Genomic DNA, 16,823 nt, shown 5'->3' with positions numbered 1-16,823 from the left:
CAATATGCTAATATTTTGAGAAGGACCTGTATATGCACCTTACAGGTGTCAGTAAAGGGCTTTTTTTGCACATGGAGAAGACCAGCTTATGTTTTACTATCTGCTCATCTGTTCGTTTGTCCATCCGTCCGTCTTCCATGTATGTCCAGAAGGTAAAACCAGTCACTGAGCACAACAGTAAGCAATTCCTACTGAAAAAAACAAAATTACAAACAGCATGCAGTTGGACTGGACCACATATCTACTAATTTACATAGCAGTATGACAGCAACATTATTAAAGATGGTTATTGTGTAATAAAAATTTGGAATATCTTCAAAGTTGCAAAAATAAGCTGAAAAATCTGAGGTTTCACACAAACCCTGACCCGACGATCCAATATGGCTGAGGTTTGTCTATAACACACGAGTAGTAAACTGTTATCGTAATTGTATTTTTGCTTTTTCTCTCAGTAATACACCTAGATCTAAGTTTTGACTCATGAGGCTACATAGCATAATTTTCAGTACATGATAATCAACAGCTGACATTTTTACAGATAAAAATATGCCAAAATACATCTAAACACAGCAAATGCCAGATTTTGGACAGTAGCAGATATGATTGTATTTCTCACTCCTTGAAAATAAAAACAATGTTATTGAAAGAGTCAAAATTAGACCCAAAATGGTTTCTTTTTCATGAACACAAAAAATGCTCTTTAAAAAATAAAATAAAATCAGACGTTGCAGCCAGAAGATGGCGGTAATGCAACCAAAATGATCTCAAAGGAACAGGAAGAAGAATGAGCTTCATTTTTTCCGGGTAGCCTAATGACTAGACATGGCGGAGGAAGGTTCGGGTACCGGAGCCAAAGCCTCTCCAACAGCCGTAGAGATGCAGCTTCACCGCCGCCGGCAGGAGCTGGAACACTTCAGAATAAACGCAGCGCGAATACGTAGCAGGAACCTGCTGACCGGCCTGGGGATCGGAGCGTTCGTGGTCGGCATCTGTATCCTTCACGGGTCACTTAAACATCAGGGGGTGGCATCCCTAGTGATCTACAGTGCCTGTCAGAAAGGGCAACTGAAAGTCAAAACGAACAATTTATCCCAAAGGGAGAGTTAAAGTAAAATAAACGTTCAAATGACGGTGCATGTAAGTCAAAACAAGCCAGCTGCAACGTTGTTACATATGGTCATGAAATGTTCAGCAGTGTTTGGTAAGCTCTGCTATTGTAGTGGTTCGAATAAAGGTCACGTAATTGACTTGTAAAGGGCCTTGTCTTAAAGCAAATAGTTCTTACGGTAGAATATGATATTGTTATGCTCAGAGACAGAGAACATCCTGAAGGAACAGAGAGACTAGTCCGATCTGATGGGAAGATGAATGGAGGTAAATACATGCAGGGTATCCTGGGAAAAATAAACTGCTGGGGTTGGGGGGCTTCAATAGCAGGGCAACTTCCAGCTGCGCACTAGCATTAAATATACAGCCAGAGCTATAATGGACTTGTTTGGATCATATGATATTCATGTGTCAGAATGGCCCAGTCAAAGTAGGTTAATGTCAAGAGAAGTTTGTGGCAAAACATTAAAACTAATTTCACAGATTCTCTCCCATATAGATAGATAGATAGATTTGAGCAGGGCTGCGTCAGAAGTACAGAAAACTGGTTCTTTGTAAAGGCCAATAAAGTTCTAGGAACCGCATGACACATTGCTTTGACTGTTTAACTTAGATTTAATTGAAATATCATGAAATGTAATTTGCAAAACATTCTAGAAAAAAAGTGATGCACACAGGTATGCTATGAAAAGTAGTACAGTGTTTAAATACTGAAACCAAACATTTTACCTGATTTAAAAGAGGTTAAAGAATAAAATACAATGATCTCAGTATTCATATAGAGTAATTTATTAGTGGAGTTAATGAAGGGTACACATAATCCGAATTTCTGGACATTTTAGCATTAAATGTTTTTTTCCAGATTGTGTTTCTTAATCATATTCTGAAATTTGCTAAATCCTTTGTAAAACCTTCACAATTGTTTTATTGGCTACATGCACGCGTTTGACCTCAGGGGGGCGCAGTATTTCCGGTTAGGTTAGCTGGTGGCACAACTGAACTATTTTTGGGGGGAACATGTAATTTACTTTACGATCGAATATTTAAGCATTTGTCAACATCATTTAATCACTGGGAGATACAAGGACACTAAAATTACTAAATGACTAAATGACAGCTTGTAGAAAGTGTTCAAGGCTGAATGCAAAGTGCAGCCAAAATTGTAAACACGTGTCAGCTACATTGGACTAAGTCGATCTACTGCAGTAAACTTAACTTTAAAAGTAGCCCTGTGTTCACACAGAAAATCCATGGAAATAAACAGTATTTGCCCATACTGGGATAATTCTCATTAACATGATTACTAACATGAAGCCTGGAGGTCTTCTACTTCACTCAGTGACAGGTTGAGTGCAGCAGGCTCCACAGAGGAGCAGTAGTCATGGTCCAAATATTCAATGTCCATAGTTCGGTCACTGTTGTCAGAAGGGGGGTCTGGTCGCTCTGTCTGGTCCCAAACACTGGGGCGTGTGGCAAGTAGAGAGAAGCTGTTCCGTTCCAACACAACAGGAGTTTAAAAGTCTGGGTGCGCCTGGAATTGAAGGCTCCTTCAGGTCTGCAGTTGTGAAATGTCGGCTACACACTTGTGTACCATCTATGACTGTAAAGTGGTCCCTTTTTATATTGAGTATCCACTTTACCACTTATCCACTGAAACTAACCTAATTAGGCAAGTTGTTATGGATAGGCTATGCTAGCGTTTCCCCTCTTCACCACTAGTGTTTATGTCTAAGCTGCTCCCTTAAAAAACTTACCATTTACAGCACTTTGCTGCATCGGCGTCCAGTGCTTTCTTGTTTTATATCCGTTCCCCTCCATAGCTGCCTCTGTGTGTCTCTACGCTGCTGGGCCTCAGAAAAAGAAAGAAGGGGGCATCTAGAAGCTTCAGCGAGGCAGATACCTGAATGAGCCGTACAAACGGTATGGATTGTTTGTTTTTAAAAAATCAAGGTTTACCCGACCCTAGCCTTTGGTCCTGCCCCTGGACCATAGGTGTGTGTGCAAGGCAAGCAGGAAATGTCCCGGTGCTCCCAATGGCCAGTCCTCCCCTGGGTCTCAGTGACAGGAGTCATATGAACCCACTTTCAATATAACAGTTTAGAAATTCCAGCATCAATGACTGGAACCAACAAACTGGGATACAATAATCTCCACTATGCAGCTTAAGCTGATCTTTATGGCACAGTAGATATACCTGTCAACACTACAATGCACAGTTCCCACACTGCTCATAGATTTATGTTAAGGGAGAAGAACTGTTGCTCTGTATCATAACATCTGCAAGTTTTTCAGATTTTATTTGAGCCATATTCTATAAAACTACAATAAGAAATAAGGGCTCTTCGACTGTTTTCGTGACCCGATGCCCATCCTGCATCGGAACAGCACGGTTTTGTTGACATAATTCAATACATAGCAATGACGCCTGCATGCGTGTGCCACTATCTTTAGTCCAATCTAGTAATATACCTCAATGTACTCTCCATCCAAACATCATCCCAACTGGAGTTTGAGCTGCTTTGCAAAGAAGAATGGGAAAAAAAAGTTTAGTGACGTGCAAAGCTGGTAGATGCATTACTGAAAAAAGAAGCAGCTGCAGCGAAAGCTGGTTCTACAAAATATTGTCTCATGGTTCCTAAATACAAATGCATCCCACACGTTTTAGGTTATTTCTGAAAAGAAAGAAGAAAATCATGAATCATTTTACTTCTGCTTTACAAATATGCATTACGTTATGTTGGTCTATCGCATAAAATCCTAATAAAATACATTGAAACTTGTGTGTAATGTGACAAATTGTGAGAAACTTCAAAGGTGAATGAATACATGTGTAATGCAGTGTATGAGAGGATGGTCCTTCCTTTCGATTCTGGTTCAGGAAAGGAGAGATGGCTTCAGGGTTTAGATTTCTGCAAATCCGAGCGACTCGCTGAGTGAGACGTACAGCTCTCAGAGTCACAGGGTGTGTTTTTTTAGAGATTATCACTGCTAATGATTTCACACTTAAATATGTGGTCCAATAAGATTTCCTTTAACCAGCTTGCACTCAGTCAGCTACACAATCCTGTCGGTCAAACAGGAGAGGATCGTGGAGGAGCTGGATGAAGAAGCGAGGATCCACATCACCAGAGGACCAAGGACTGGTGCCAACTCCTGATCATGAACGTCCCTGGACTTAAAACTATGATTACAGTAGCTCTCTGTGCAGGGATCTTGACTAAGAGAAACATGCAAGCATGCATTACTGATTTATTTTTCTACACCTTTTATTTCTGGAAATGTATAAAGTCTGCTGATAAATATTTAGTTTCTCTTATTTTGAACATACAGTTAACATGTTAATGTAGAAATTAACATATTGCTGACATCAGTGATACATGTACGTTCTGAATAAATGTCCAATTTTGAAATGCTTTTTTATTCTTACTGATAAAGTTATCCCAATTGTATAGTTTTTTTTTCTGTGAAGTCTTCATCCCCTGAAAGCTTCCTGAGCTTTACCAGCTACAGCCCAGTAATTCCCACGTTGAAATTTTAGATATATTGTTTCTCTGCCGATTTTTAATCAATAACCACAAAGAAGCTTTTGCTGTTTCCAAGGCATGAACAGTTAGGGAAGATATGCCAATAAACAATATGTAAGCAGTCATTCAGTAAAGGGTGAGTACATTGAAAAGAAATTAAAGGTTCAAGCCAGTAATCTGAAGAAGAAGGAATCTTTATGAGCAGACACGCCAAAAGCCATCCATCACTCTCAGTGAGGCACACCTTATATCCTAGTAAGCAAATAGGCAAGAAACCAGAGTCCATAGAACCGTCACATATGGAAATTAGTAAAGAAGAGCAAATTTTGGTGTTTGGGATTTGCAAGAAGATGTTAATATATGTATTAAATTGAATTGAAGACTTTACTGGCCTTGTATACAAAAATACAACTAAATTAAATTGGCATTAGTGGTGCACTCAAGACAAACATCAGACTAAAAACACAAACTTCTAAAATTCAATTTTAAGTAAAAGGTCCTTCTGCATTACACACTTGTTTGCAATGAGCCAGGCAGCAATTACACAACCTCTTTGGCTGAAGTTCACATTATTAAAGTTATTAAAGATGCAGTGAGAGTAACAAGTTGTGGACCATAGGTAGAAGCTGTTTGACCGCCTTTTTGTTCTACTCTTCAAGATTTTAAAGCACTTCACTTCAGTGATAGATTATTCAGAACACCACACTGAGACAACTTGTCCCTGTATACAGTTATTTCAACCTTAAAAGACTCATAAAGAGCACAAAGATGGCAATTAGAAAAGTTTATTGATTCATGATTACTTGGTTATTTCTTTGGTGCTCGGACCCTGGAGGAAGACATGATTGCTGAGAATGGCAGGAGCTTAGATGTACATTTTAGGCTTAGAATTAAAGATGTCTTCCCCCCCTGGCCCTGAAACTGGTGGTGGATTGGAGGCCAGGGCAAGTGAAGCCGGGAGGAGATGGAAAGGAAGATGGTGGAGGTGGGGCGGAGGAGGGATGAGATCAGCTGACGGGCGAGGACGTCCATGGCCAAAGGTCTTTAAAAGCGGAGCGTCAGAGAGCGATTGGCTGAAGAGTCGTGCGGATTTGACGCTGATTGGATGGAGGAAATACGCATGGAGATGTCATTGGCTGGAGCAGATGATGGAGGTGAGTCTTTCGATCTGAATTTTCATCAAAGCTCCATTACCTCTGTTAATGAAACCCACTGCCATTGTATAACCAGCTTGAGTTTTGTTGCTGAGGTGGGCAGGTGTGCAGTCAGTGTACAGGGTCTAGAGGACTGGAGTCAACACAGCTTTGTGGGGAGCTGGTGCTGGTAGTGAGGGTTGAGGAGGAACATGACCCAAACCTGACAGAATGTGGGCGATTAGAAAATTCGAGATCTAGGCACAGACGGAGAGGGGAAATCCAGTAGCAAGAGTTTATCCATCAGTATACTTGGAATAATATTAAATGGCAAATTATAGTCCACGAACAGCATCTTAAATTAGTTCTCTAGGTGTTTTAAGCGTCCTAGTGTGGTGCAGGGCAGAACTGATGGCATCCTCTGTAACTGTTTGCTCTACAAAGGGAGGCTGGCCTTGATTTTATGAGCAATGAGCTTCTCAAAGCACCTTATGACTACAGACATTAGGGCCACTGGCCAGTAATCATTTAGGTCATTCACAGCAGGCTTTTTAGGGACTAAGATGATGGTTGCAGACTTCATGCCAGGAGGAATAGTGGCATGCTTCAGAGACAGGGTGAATATCTTGGTGAGCACCTCAGCTAGCTGGTTAGCATAAGCTTTGAGTACCCCACTAAGTATTCAATCTGGGCCCACATCATTAACTGTCCTTAGAGTCCTTCTCACTGACTGAACAGTAAAAACGTCTTGGCTGTAAGTCATAACTGAGTGGGGCTTTTTAGCCTCGAAGTGGGCAAAGAAATTAAAAAAACTCTTCTGCAAGTGATACATTGGAACTAATAATCCTTTGAATGCTGCCTTCATAGATGGCGCTCCGTTTTAGGCCCTGCCATACCGGCCATGTGTTGTTTTGTCGTCATGTCTTCTCCGGGTTCCCAGCATGGGCAGTGGAGGACTGACGGTCTGTAAATTACTCCACGTCAGTTACAAGGTTAAAAACATCACATTCCATTGTGTTCAGTGGCTTGGCGGTAAGAAGCCCGATAACAACCAACTTCCGCCAATTTTAGCAAAATTCTAGGCACTACTAGCAAAAAGAGTAGGTCAGAAGTCGGGACAGAGAGCTACAGGGAACGGATTTAATTGTTAATGACCAATTTCCAAAGGAGATCCTTGATTGGAGGCAAGTAGTATTAAGTATTATTGCTAATCAGGAAGAAATATATTACAGAAGGCACCAGATAAGAGGTTAGATATACTGACAATTGTAATCTAATGTAAAGCACAGGTCAGTATGACGTTTACACTGCTAGATGTTGGCAGGGCCAGCGCTGGGCGTTTGGTCATCCACTTCTTTTTTTTCATCTGATTTTGTCTGTTACCACATCTCTTTGTCACTCTTTTTTCTTTCTGTCACATACAAACATGCACACTCACACACATCCATACACACACAAATATTACATGATATAATCTTATATCGGTCACCCTCTCTTACCCATAGCACCTTCTTAATTTTCTGTCTTTCTCTTTTTTATATCTGTGGACTACATCAGGCAACCCCAAGTGCAAACTAATTTCACTTGGACCATACGCTGTCCAGCTTTAGCTACACATGTATTACTATGGGCACACTAGGGTTTGTCACATGGAATGTGCATGGAGCTGGCATCAGAGAGAGAAAAATATTTTTAACCAGCTACAGGCTACAGGCAGATGTCTTATTACAAAAGATTCAAGAGATAACAAAAATTTTTATTTCACAGTATTAGACACAGTTACAGATCCAAAGGGTAGACACTGATACACCCTATAGCTGTCAGCGATCATGGTCCTATTTCTTTAGTTCTAGAATATAAGAAAAAAAAAAAAGTAAAAGATAGAGAATTAATACATCACTGCTTAAGGACGAAGATTTTATCAAATATTTTAAAGAAGAGTGGGCTTCATATTTCAAGTATAATGACCTGCCTGGGACATCAACATCTGTTCTCCAGGAGACATGGAAAGCAGTGATGAGGGGTACAATAATTCTCATCATATAAGAAGAAAAAGAAAACAAATATATTCGGGAATTAGAGGAAACCATTAAATTATTGGAAGCTTCCCACAAAGACAAAATGCTGGGCAAAATATGTAAAACAAAATTAGAATTAAATAAAACTGACTTTTACAAAGCTTTATACTCACCACAGGTAAACCCATTAGACAATAAAATGTATAAATTTCTGGATAAAGTAACACTTCCTAAATTATCAGATAGTCAAGCGATGGCCCTGGATTCTCCACTGATATCAGCTGAACTCCTGAAAGACCTCAAAAGCCCAATAAATAGGCGCCAGGTCCAGATGCATTTGTAGCAGAATTCTACAAAGAATTCTGGTGTTCCACAGAATGTTACAGGAAACGGAGGAAAATGGCAGACTTCCACCAAATATAAATTCTGCAAACAGTAGTCTCCTGTTAAACCCAGACAAAAACCCTGTATTTCCCACCAGCTACTGTCCCATATCCTTTATTGGTGTTGACTTTAAAAATTTGTAAAAAATTTGTAAAGCCTTACAAAAAGACTTGAAAAGGTTGCTCCTCTCATAATACATCCCAACCAAACTGGTTCTATAAAGGGAGTCATTCATCCACAAATTCATGCAGATCACTTAATTTAATAGACTATACTTTCAATAAAAACATTGAGACTAATATATTGTCTCTGGATGTAGAAAAAGGATTTCATAGTTAACTGGAAATGCAATTCTGCAACCTTGCGTAAATTTGGTTTTGGAAACTCTTTAATAAACCTGTTAAAAATATTATACAGTTCCTCAACAGCATGTATCAGGACAAAAACAAGTGTGAGTGCGGTGGGGTGGTCCTTGCTGGGCTCTGTGGTTGCATTGGGCCTTTTGGCCTTGTACTGGTTGTGGGGCTAGATTGTCTGCCAGGGACTGAGCGGTCCGTTGGCTCTGCACCCTGAGTCCAGGGGTGTTTGGACGTGTTGGTTGTGCGCCCTCCTTTGCACAGTGTATTCTTGTTGCAGGTTTTGCGCTGGACTAGATGGTCAGCTCTTTTTGGGGGGGAGAGGTTGAGCTTTTGGTCACTGCTGCGCGCTTCCCGCACTTGGGGTTTGGCAGCTTCTTCTGTTGGTGGGCTGGGTGTCATTGATGGGTATCGGGGTTTGAGGTTTTGGGCGGTTGAGGTCTTGGCTGGGGTTGGGCATCGGATCTCAGGGCCGATTGGTGCCACGGCTGGCTTTTTAGTTTTCTTGTGATCATTTGGATCATATACTTTTCATTTTTCCTTAGTAGTCTAGTTGAATGGTATTAGCCTAGTTAAACACTGAAGTATTTTAACTTAAAGTTTAATTATTTTGTTAATAAATTGTTATATTTTGGAAAATTGTTGTTTGTGTTTATTCTACAGGTCCTTCTCAAAATATTAGCATATTGTGATAAAGTTCATTATTTTCCATAATGTAATGATGAAAATTTAACATTTATATATTTTAGATTCATTGCACACTAACTGAAATATTTCAGGTCTTTTATTGTCTTAATATGGATGATTTTCGCATACAGCTCATGAAAACCCAAAATTCCTATCTCACAAAATTAGCATATTTCATCCGACCAATAAAAGAAAAGTGTTTTTAATACAAAAAACGTCAACCTTCAAATAATCATGTACAGTTATGCACTCAATACTTGGTCGGGAATCCTTTGGCAAAAATGACTGCTTCAATGTGGCGTGGCATGGAGGCAATCAGCCTGTGGCACTGCTGAGGTCTTATGGAGGCCCAGGATGCTTCGATAGCGGCCTTTAGCTCATCCAGAGTGTTGGGTCTTGAGTCTCTCAACGTTCTCTTCACAATATCCCACAGATTCTCTATGGGGTTCAGGTCAGGAGAGTTGGCAGGCCAATTGAGCACAGTGATACCATGGTCAGTAAACCATTTACCAGTGGTTTTGGCACTGTGAGCAGGTGCCAGGTCGTGCTGAAAAATGAAATCTTCATCTCCATAAAGCTTTTCAGCAGATGGAAGCATGAAGTGCTCCAAAATCTCCTGATAGCTAGCTGCATTGACCCTGCCCTTGATAAAATACAGTGGACCAACACCAGCAGCTGACACGGCACCCCAGACCATCACTGACTGTGGGTACTTTACACTGGACTTCTGGCATTTTGGCATTTCCTTCTCCCGAGTCTTCCTCCAGACTCTGGCACCTTGATTTCCGAATGACATGCAGAATTTGCTTTCATCCGAAAAAAGTACTTTGGACCACTGAGCAACAGTCCAGCGCTGCTTCTCTGTAGCCCAGGTCAGGCGCTTCTGCCGCTGTTTCTGGTTCAAAAGTGGCTTGACCTGGGGAATGCGGCACCTGTAGCCCATTTCCTGCACACACCTGTGCACGGTGGCTCTGGATGTTTCTACTTCAGACTCAGTCCACTGTTTCCGCAGGTCCCCCAAGGTCTGGAATCGGCCCTTCTCCACAATCTTCCTCAGGGTCCGGTCACCTCTTCTCGTTGTGCAACGTTTTCTGCCACATTTTTCCTTCCCACAGACTTCCCACTGATGTGCCTTGATACAGCACTCTGGGAACAGCCTATTCGTTCAGAAATTTCTTTCTGTGTCTTACCCTCTTACTTGAGGGTGTCAATAGCATCCTTCTGGACAGCAGTCAGGTCGGCAGTCTTACCCATGATTGGGGTTTTGAGTGATGAACCAGGCTGGGAGTTTTAAAGGCCTCAGGAATCTTTTGCAGGTGTTTAGAGTTAACTCGTTGATTCAGATGATTAGGTTCATAGCTCATTTAGAGACCCTTTTAATGATATGCTAATTTTGTGAGATAGGAATTTTGGGTTTTCCTGAGCTGTATGCCAAAATCATCCGTATTAAGACAATAAAAGACCTGAAATATTTCAGTTAGTGTGCAATGAATCTAAACTATATGAATGTTAAATTTTCATCATGATATTATGGAAAATAATGAACTTTATCACAATATGCTAATATTTTGAGAAGGACCTGTATATGTATGTGTTCAGGGCTTGCTGTTTCAGAATGCCAGTGCTTGAAGTCACTCCTTCATTGTTCTATAACACCGCTGCAATGGGCTGGAATTCAATACCTAACAGACTGAAGGGTGTTTGGCTAAAGTTTTTATTCTTTACAATGGACACAATTGTCACATTGGGGTAAACCTAGCTCACCTATGTCAGCAGATAACTACAAAGCTGATCAGGACAGAAAAATGTCCCCCTGTTTTATCCTTTGGGGCTTTCAACCTTTGTCTGGTACATGCTGGATTTAGAAATGTTGGCAGCTTTTAGGAAATCTCTAAGTTGACTTTAAAAAATTTTACAGCATTGATACAATTTACTGAGATGATATTGTGCTGGCCAGTTTGATGTTGTGTTGCTACTTCCTTCAATAGATCTCTGAAGCTTGTATTTTGATTCTGTGTGTTTGTCATTTATTTTTTATTGGAATCCAACACTGATATACAATCAGACCTTTCTTCATTAGGCTAAGACATGGTGGAAAGCAGATAAAAGTTAAACCAAACAGACTGTAAATCTGCCCTTACTGTAAAGTCTCACCACTGTTTGAATATTTGTACCCTTGTGGGAATCTGCATGCTTCGTCATGCCTGCCGCTTTGCTGCTGGTACACCTGAATTTTCCCACTAAGGGACAATGAATGATGTTTCTATTCTTTTCTATAATATACATAAATGTACAGTCATATTTAGGAAATTAGAATTTGTGTTCTGAGTAGACCTGTTTGTCAGAATAAAAGGACCTTTTGAAAATGACAACGTTTAAGCTGGTATTAAACATACTTTTCTGTATTAAAAATACTTTTTATGTAATATTCTAAAGTAAGCAGAATATTATAATTAACAGAGATAAAGGCTTGAAAATATCAGTATGTGTAATTAATCTATATATTGTGTTTCACTTAGTAAATTGAGTTACTGAAATACAAAAAAATGTTTCAAAAATATTCTAATTTATTGAATATGACTGTAGACAAACTTAGTCAATAGAACCTGAGTCAGTGTAAGCAGCTGTCTGCAATGAATGACTGGTAGTTTGACAAGAGCAGACACGAAAAACATAGAAGCACAGGTCTAGTAGTACTTTCTATGCTGAAGAAAAATTAAAAGAGTTAATGGCTGCATTGCCTCCTTTAGTGGCTTAATCTAGGAGAGAAACACAACTAAACATATACACTTGAGCCAGTAATAAAATCTACGGGATGAAAAACAGGAAATATAGTTGGTTGCAGGAATAGCTCCTTCAATAGCTTTGCATAGCAAAGGCACAAGCATCAACATAAAAAGACAAGGTCAATTGTAAGGACAGAACATGGAGATCCTTGCCTTAGGAAAGAGTTTTTGCATGAGTCTGCTTAAGCAGAAACATTTGTTTTATAATCCTGTGGCAAAAAGATGAGGACACTGGTTTCACCCAAGGCTAGAAAACAGATGTTGGCATTTGCTGTATAAAAAGAAACATAACCAATAGGTAAGGTAAGTTTATTTATATAGTGCTTTTCAGTAACAAGACACTCAAAGCACTGCACATACAATTACAATACAATCACAAAGAAAATAGAGAGATACAGACACAGAAAAACAAATCAAATGATACTACAATCCTTGTAAGAAATCTAAAAATCTATGAATCCTTCTGAGAAATCTAAAAATCTCTGGCCATCATTACAATGATACAGATAACATTAATAATCCTTTGGGTTTTACTGGTAAGAGCTGGTTCTAAACCGATCTTTCTAAAAAGGTAATTATATCATTAAGTCCTCTATGTAGGGAAAGCATCTTGTGCTAAGAGAGAATGATCCTTGGGTTCGCTGGTATAATGCAGTTGTAGTCCAATAATAAATCATTTGCATCCATTGAAATTTAACTAAGCAATCACTGAGTTCTAACTAAGGAAGCTGAGTCACTGGTGTTAAAGCAGCTTTTGTTAAAATTTTTAAGAAACTAGTATTATTTTCCTTTCACTGGTAAATCTAAAAATCTATGAAAAGGGGAGGAAATTAAGAAATGAAATCCTCATTTAGGTAAAAATAAGGAGCATGGGAAAGCAACACACATAAGCAAAGATTTTGCAGGGGCATGGTGGACTCGTGAGGGTGCCAATATTTTTTAAGTATGATCATGTGTGCAAAGAATTAGACTGTCAACACTGACGAAGGTGCCATTGTCCTTGAAAAACAGATGGAAGTTTTATCAAACGGCCATACAGTTCAGTTCACAGATGAGGGGGGTTGCTGGGGCAGAGTGTCATATTTACAGAACATCCAGGAGAAATGTTTTGATAAGAAGCCTGTGAAGGCCATATTGGGGCGCCTGGATTAGACAAATAATAAATGCTTTGGTTCAGGCCAGCTGTGATTTTCCGCCTGCCTTCAAAGTCTTACTGGCATTCTCAATTTCAAATCCAAATAGCCAAATTTCTGGTACTTTCAGTAGATCCTGAGCAAAGAACTTTCTCCAAGATTAAATCATATCACCTATGAGTCTGGGAAACGCAGCCAGCTTGCGATTCTGTTCAAGGATAGCATCCAGCTTGCAATTCTTAACATATCAGTCTGACTGCTGAGAGCTCTAAAGATCCCTTCAAACATCCCAGGCAGCTTTGGAGTGCTTTGAACAGCTGCCGATGTTTTACAAATCTTTTGATAAGCCAGGTAACCGCCTACTCCAAAAAGCAGAAATCCTGTTATCAGAAATCCAATTATGTACAAATCTTCCACGTCCTCGATTGACATTGTTCTCAGGCACACAATCTTCCACTGCTGCCAGGAATCCATTGCGTATTCAAAGAAGAACGTCCCTCCCGTCTGGACAAGAGGGTTCCCCTTTACCCTCTCTTCATGTCGAGAAAATTTGATCAATTGCGTTGAGAGACCAGCTGACCAAATCCATAATGAACAAATTAGGAGGATATGCGAACAGAGGCTCTAAGAAAAACATAGACAAAAAGCTGAAGCAGGGCAAAAAATGGGGGAGGATCAAGGAGAGAGTGGAAAAGTGTCTGACCCCACCGAGAGCAGAAGAGAAAATGAGTTCTCAGTCTCTGACATTCAATTAGACCAATAGCCTGAAGATTTCATGGTTCAGGGTTAGAGATTTCAATTGCAGGCAAACCAAAAGCAGAAAAATGCCATTGAAATGGGTTAACTAAAACAGAACTTTTAAAAGCCCAAGGTCCTAATCAAAAATAATACTGACAACCAAAAACACTATTTGCTACATGCATGATAAAGACTAATGAGGGATGGATTTGTTTAGAGATTTTATTTAAGTTCAGAAGTGTACAGAACCACTCCAGGGCAGCGCCAGTGAGTCCTACAAGATGCTGTAGGCAGTGGAGAGGGAAGTGGTGGTCAACAGTGTTAAAGGCTGCCGACAAATCCAGAAGAATAAACAGTGAAGAAAAAGAGTAAATGATCAGAAGTCATCAACAGGTAATTTGTGACTGGACTAAAGTTGTTTCAGTACTATGGTTAGATTGGAAAACTGACTGAAATTTTTCCAGTACTCTGCTGTCATGTAGGTGCTCTGGATGCTGATTGTGGCTTAAGGAGCTGGGTAATGAAATTACTAGAATTATCAGAGACGATGGATAAATAAAATAGAGACCGGGATTCCTTGAGAGACCTTGCATACAGTGAACGGTGCTCCTGATAAGCTAGCTTGCGGACCAGCTGATCAGAGGCTAAAAAGCGTCTCTCGAGCAATCGACCAGCAGCCTTCATTTTCCTCAGCTCTGGGGTAAACCAGGGGGCCGAATGTGAAAAGGCAACTGTCCTCTCTCTAACAGAAGCAAGATGGTCCAAGATGCTTATAAAGGTCCATTGCATTGACGGATACTAGAAAGGAGGGAGAAATATGAATATGACTTAGTTCAGGATTGATCTTTTTCAGATTTCTAAAAGAAATCTTCCTCTTTGGCTTTATGGCACAGTCCAAAAAAGGGGAGCTCCATATGGATAACTTTGTGACCAGAAACTACCATAAGCAGAGAGGTATTGCACAGTTAAAGAGTTTGTGATGACTTAGCCAGGGAGAAAAAAGGTAATATGCCTTTTTACAGCTTATGTATATATGGAGTTTAAATGAAAATTCAACATGGAAGACTCATCACCCCCACTGCGTCCAATCACTCCTCACTGGCTGCTCCAATTAACGGCAGGTCCGCACTTCTCCTCGGCCAATCATCTCCCAGGGCATTGCTTTTAAAGACCTTCTGCATGGAAGACACTGCTCTTCTGCTGAGCTTAGACCCTCCTCCACCCCTTCTCCACCATAGGCTCCCAACTCCTTCCAAATATACCAAGGCCTACGCCACCACCAGGATCAGGTCCCAGGGAGGAAGACGTACCTCATCATAATCCTAAGATGTTTATTCAAACCCACTTCATCCTCAGCTTTTACGTCTTCCTCCGGGGTTCGAGCGCCAAAGAAATAATCTTTCATTAATAAACTCTCTAACGTCATCTTGTTGTTTCTCCATTTTGTGAGTCTTTCCAGGTTGAAATAAGGTTTCAATTTATTTCAAGAATCTGATAAAATGTTTGTACATTGTTGGATCTTTAGGGAAAGAAACACTATTTCTGTTAATAAGCAACTGCATCGACTCAGCAGTTTAACATGAAAAGTCTTTTTTTGTCAAGAAAACATTTTTTGTTTAAAACAACAGGTTTGCTTACTTAATCTATCCATATGGAGTAGTGCAGAATTAGTTTTTTAAAAAGCTATTTTGAAGTCTGGCATGAAAGCAAAATCTACCTAAACATTTGGAAATAAGGTATACGTTCCAAGGATCTTTTTGGAAGTCAAGCCCAGTTGATCCAATGTACACACAGTTACTATTCACTTTCGCTATAGGGGGGGAAACAGTCACTGATATATTTCTTTTTAATAACAACTGTACAAAAATAAATACAATGGGGTAGTGAAGCATATATTTTCACTGCAGGAATTTCAAAAAAATCGAAAAGTATGGAGAAAAATAAATCAATAAGGATTGACAGGAGACAGTTGGTTTCAAAAGTTGACAGCAAAGTTGTCAGTGGTCAGCTGGCATTAGGAAACAACTGTAAATGTGCTTTGTAAATAACTGTAATAAATGCAAAAAGAAGTTTGATTCTGAGGATCTCCAAGCCACAACCAATGTTGCTATGCATTGCAGTGTCAGGTAGTGGTCAGGTGACCGCTAGGACTGGCTTTTCTTTTTTTTTTTATTTTAGATTTGTTTTTGCCGCACTACTGCCTTTATTTGATCATTTTTCTTTTAAACTAGGCAGATAGGAAATTAGGTGAACACAGGGAGAAGACATGCAGCACAGGTTGCCGTGGCTGGTACTTGAACCAGGGGACAGCCACCTCATGGGCCGAAACCTCTCTATAGATGGGCCAGAAGTAGGTTGATGATCTCTACTGGTCATCAGCCTGCCATCTCTTCAGGTGCTATACATGCTGTCTCTCTCTTCTCTCTGCCATTCTGGTGTTGTCTTCAGCCCTTTTGAACACTAGCCTCTTTTACAAATCCATGTTTAGCGCTTCAGGTGTTACTAGTTAAAACTGTGTGCTATTTTCTTACAATTAAAAGCCAATGTTTTGTACCTCGGTGGGGTTGTTGATCGCCAGAACACTAAGCTGGAATCCCTCACGGAAGATGATTATCCAGATTTCTGCTTCCGTTACAGCACTGCAGCATCCATCCACACTGGTAAGTGCTAAACTGGATCGGAGTCCCAGATAAATGGAATGGAGTTGACGGTTGGCCCGATGGTTTGCTTGCCATTCTAGACATGCTGTTTGAATGTCAACCTTCTAAGTATGCCATCTCCGGTGCCAAGGTTGCCATGTTAACTTCTGTTTTATCTGGGCATGCCGAGGATTGGGCAGCAGCCTTCTACGATGCTAAATCTCCAGCCTGCAATAATTACACCCAATTTGCGGAAGAGCTGAAGAAAACTTTTTTTTGTGCTGGCAGTGAAGTGGAATCACAATTATTTCATTTAGG

The 16,823-nt window shown here is 40.2% G+C and overlaps 1 protein-coding gene and 1 long non-coding RNA gene across 2 annotated transcripts in view; one reads left to right on the top strand and one right to left on the bottom strand.

The window, feature by feature from the left end:
- Positions 1–787: 787 nt before the first annotated feature.
- Positions 788–4,517, top strand: LOC124864051 (cytochrome c oxidase assembly factor 3 homolog, mitochondrial-like). Its single transcript, XM_047358663.1, has 2 exons — positions 788–991; positions 4,158–4,517. The coding sequence occupies exons 1-2, from the start codon at positions 823–825 to the stop codon at positions 4,262–4,264; spliced, it is 276 nt and encodes a 91-aa protein (XP_047214619.1). The 5' UTR covers positions 788–822; the 3' UTR covers positions 4,265–4,517.
- Positions 928–16,823, bottom strand: part of LOC124864052 — a 31,412-nt gene continuing 15,516 nt past the window's right edge. The window contains exon 3 of the long non-coding RNA XR_007037253.1: positions 928–1,049. This is a non-coding gene — a long non-coding RNA (uncharacterized LOC124864052). The remainder of the gene's footprint in view (positions 1,050–16,823) is intronic.

This window comes from Girardinichthys multiradiatus, chromosome Y (assembly GCF_021462225.1).
Source record: "Girardinichthys multiradiatus isolate DD_20200921_A chromosome Y, DD_fGirMul_XY1, whole genome shotgun sequence".
Lineage (NCBI taxonomy): Eukaryota > Metazoa > Chordata > Actinopteri > Cyprinodontiformes > Goodeidae > Girardinichthys > Girardinichthys multiradiatus.
Note: the sequence above shows the minus strand (reverse complement) of the source record. Positions and strands in the feature narration are given on the sequence as shown.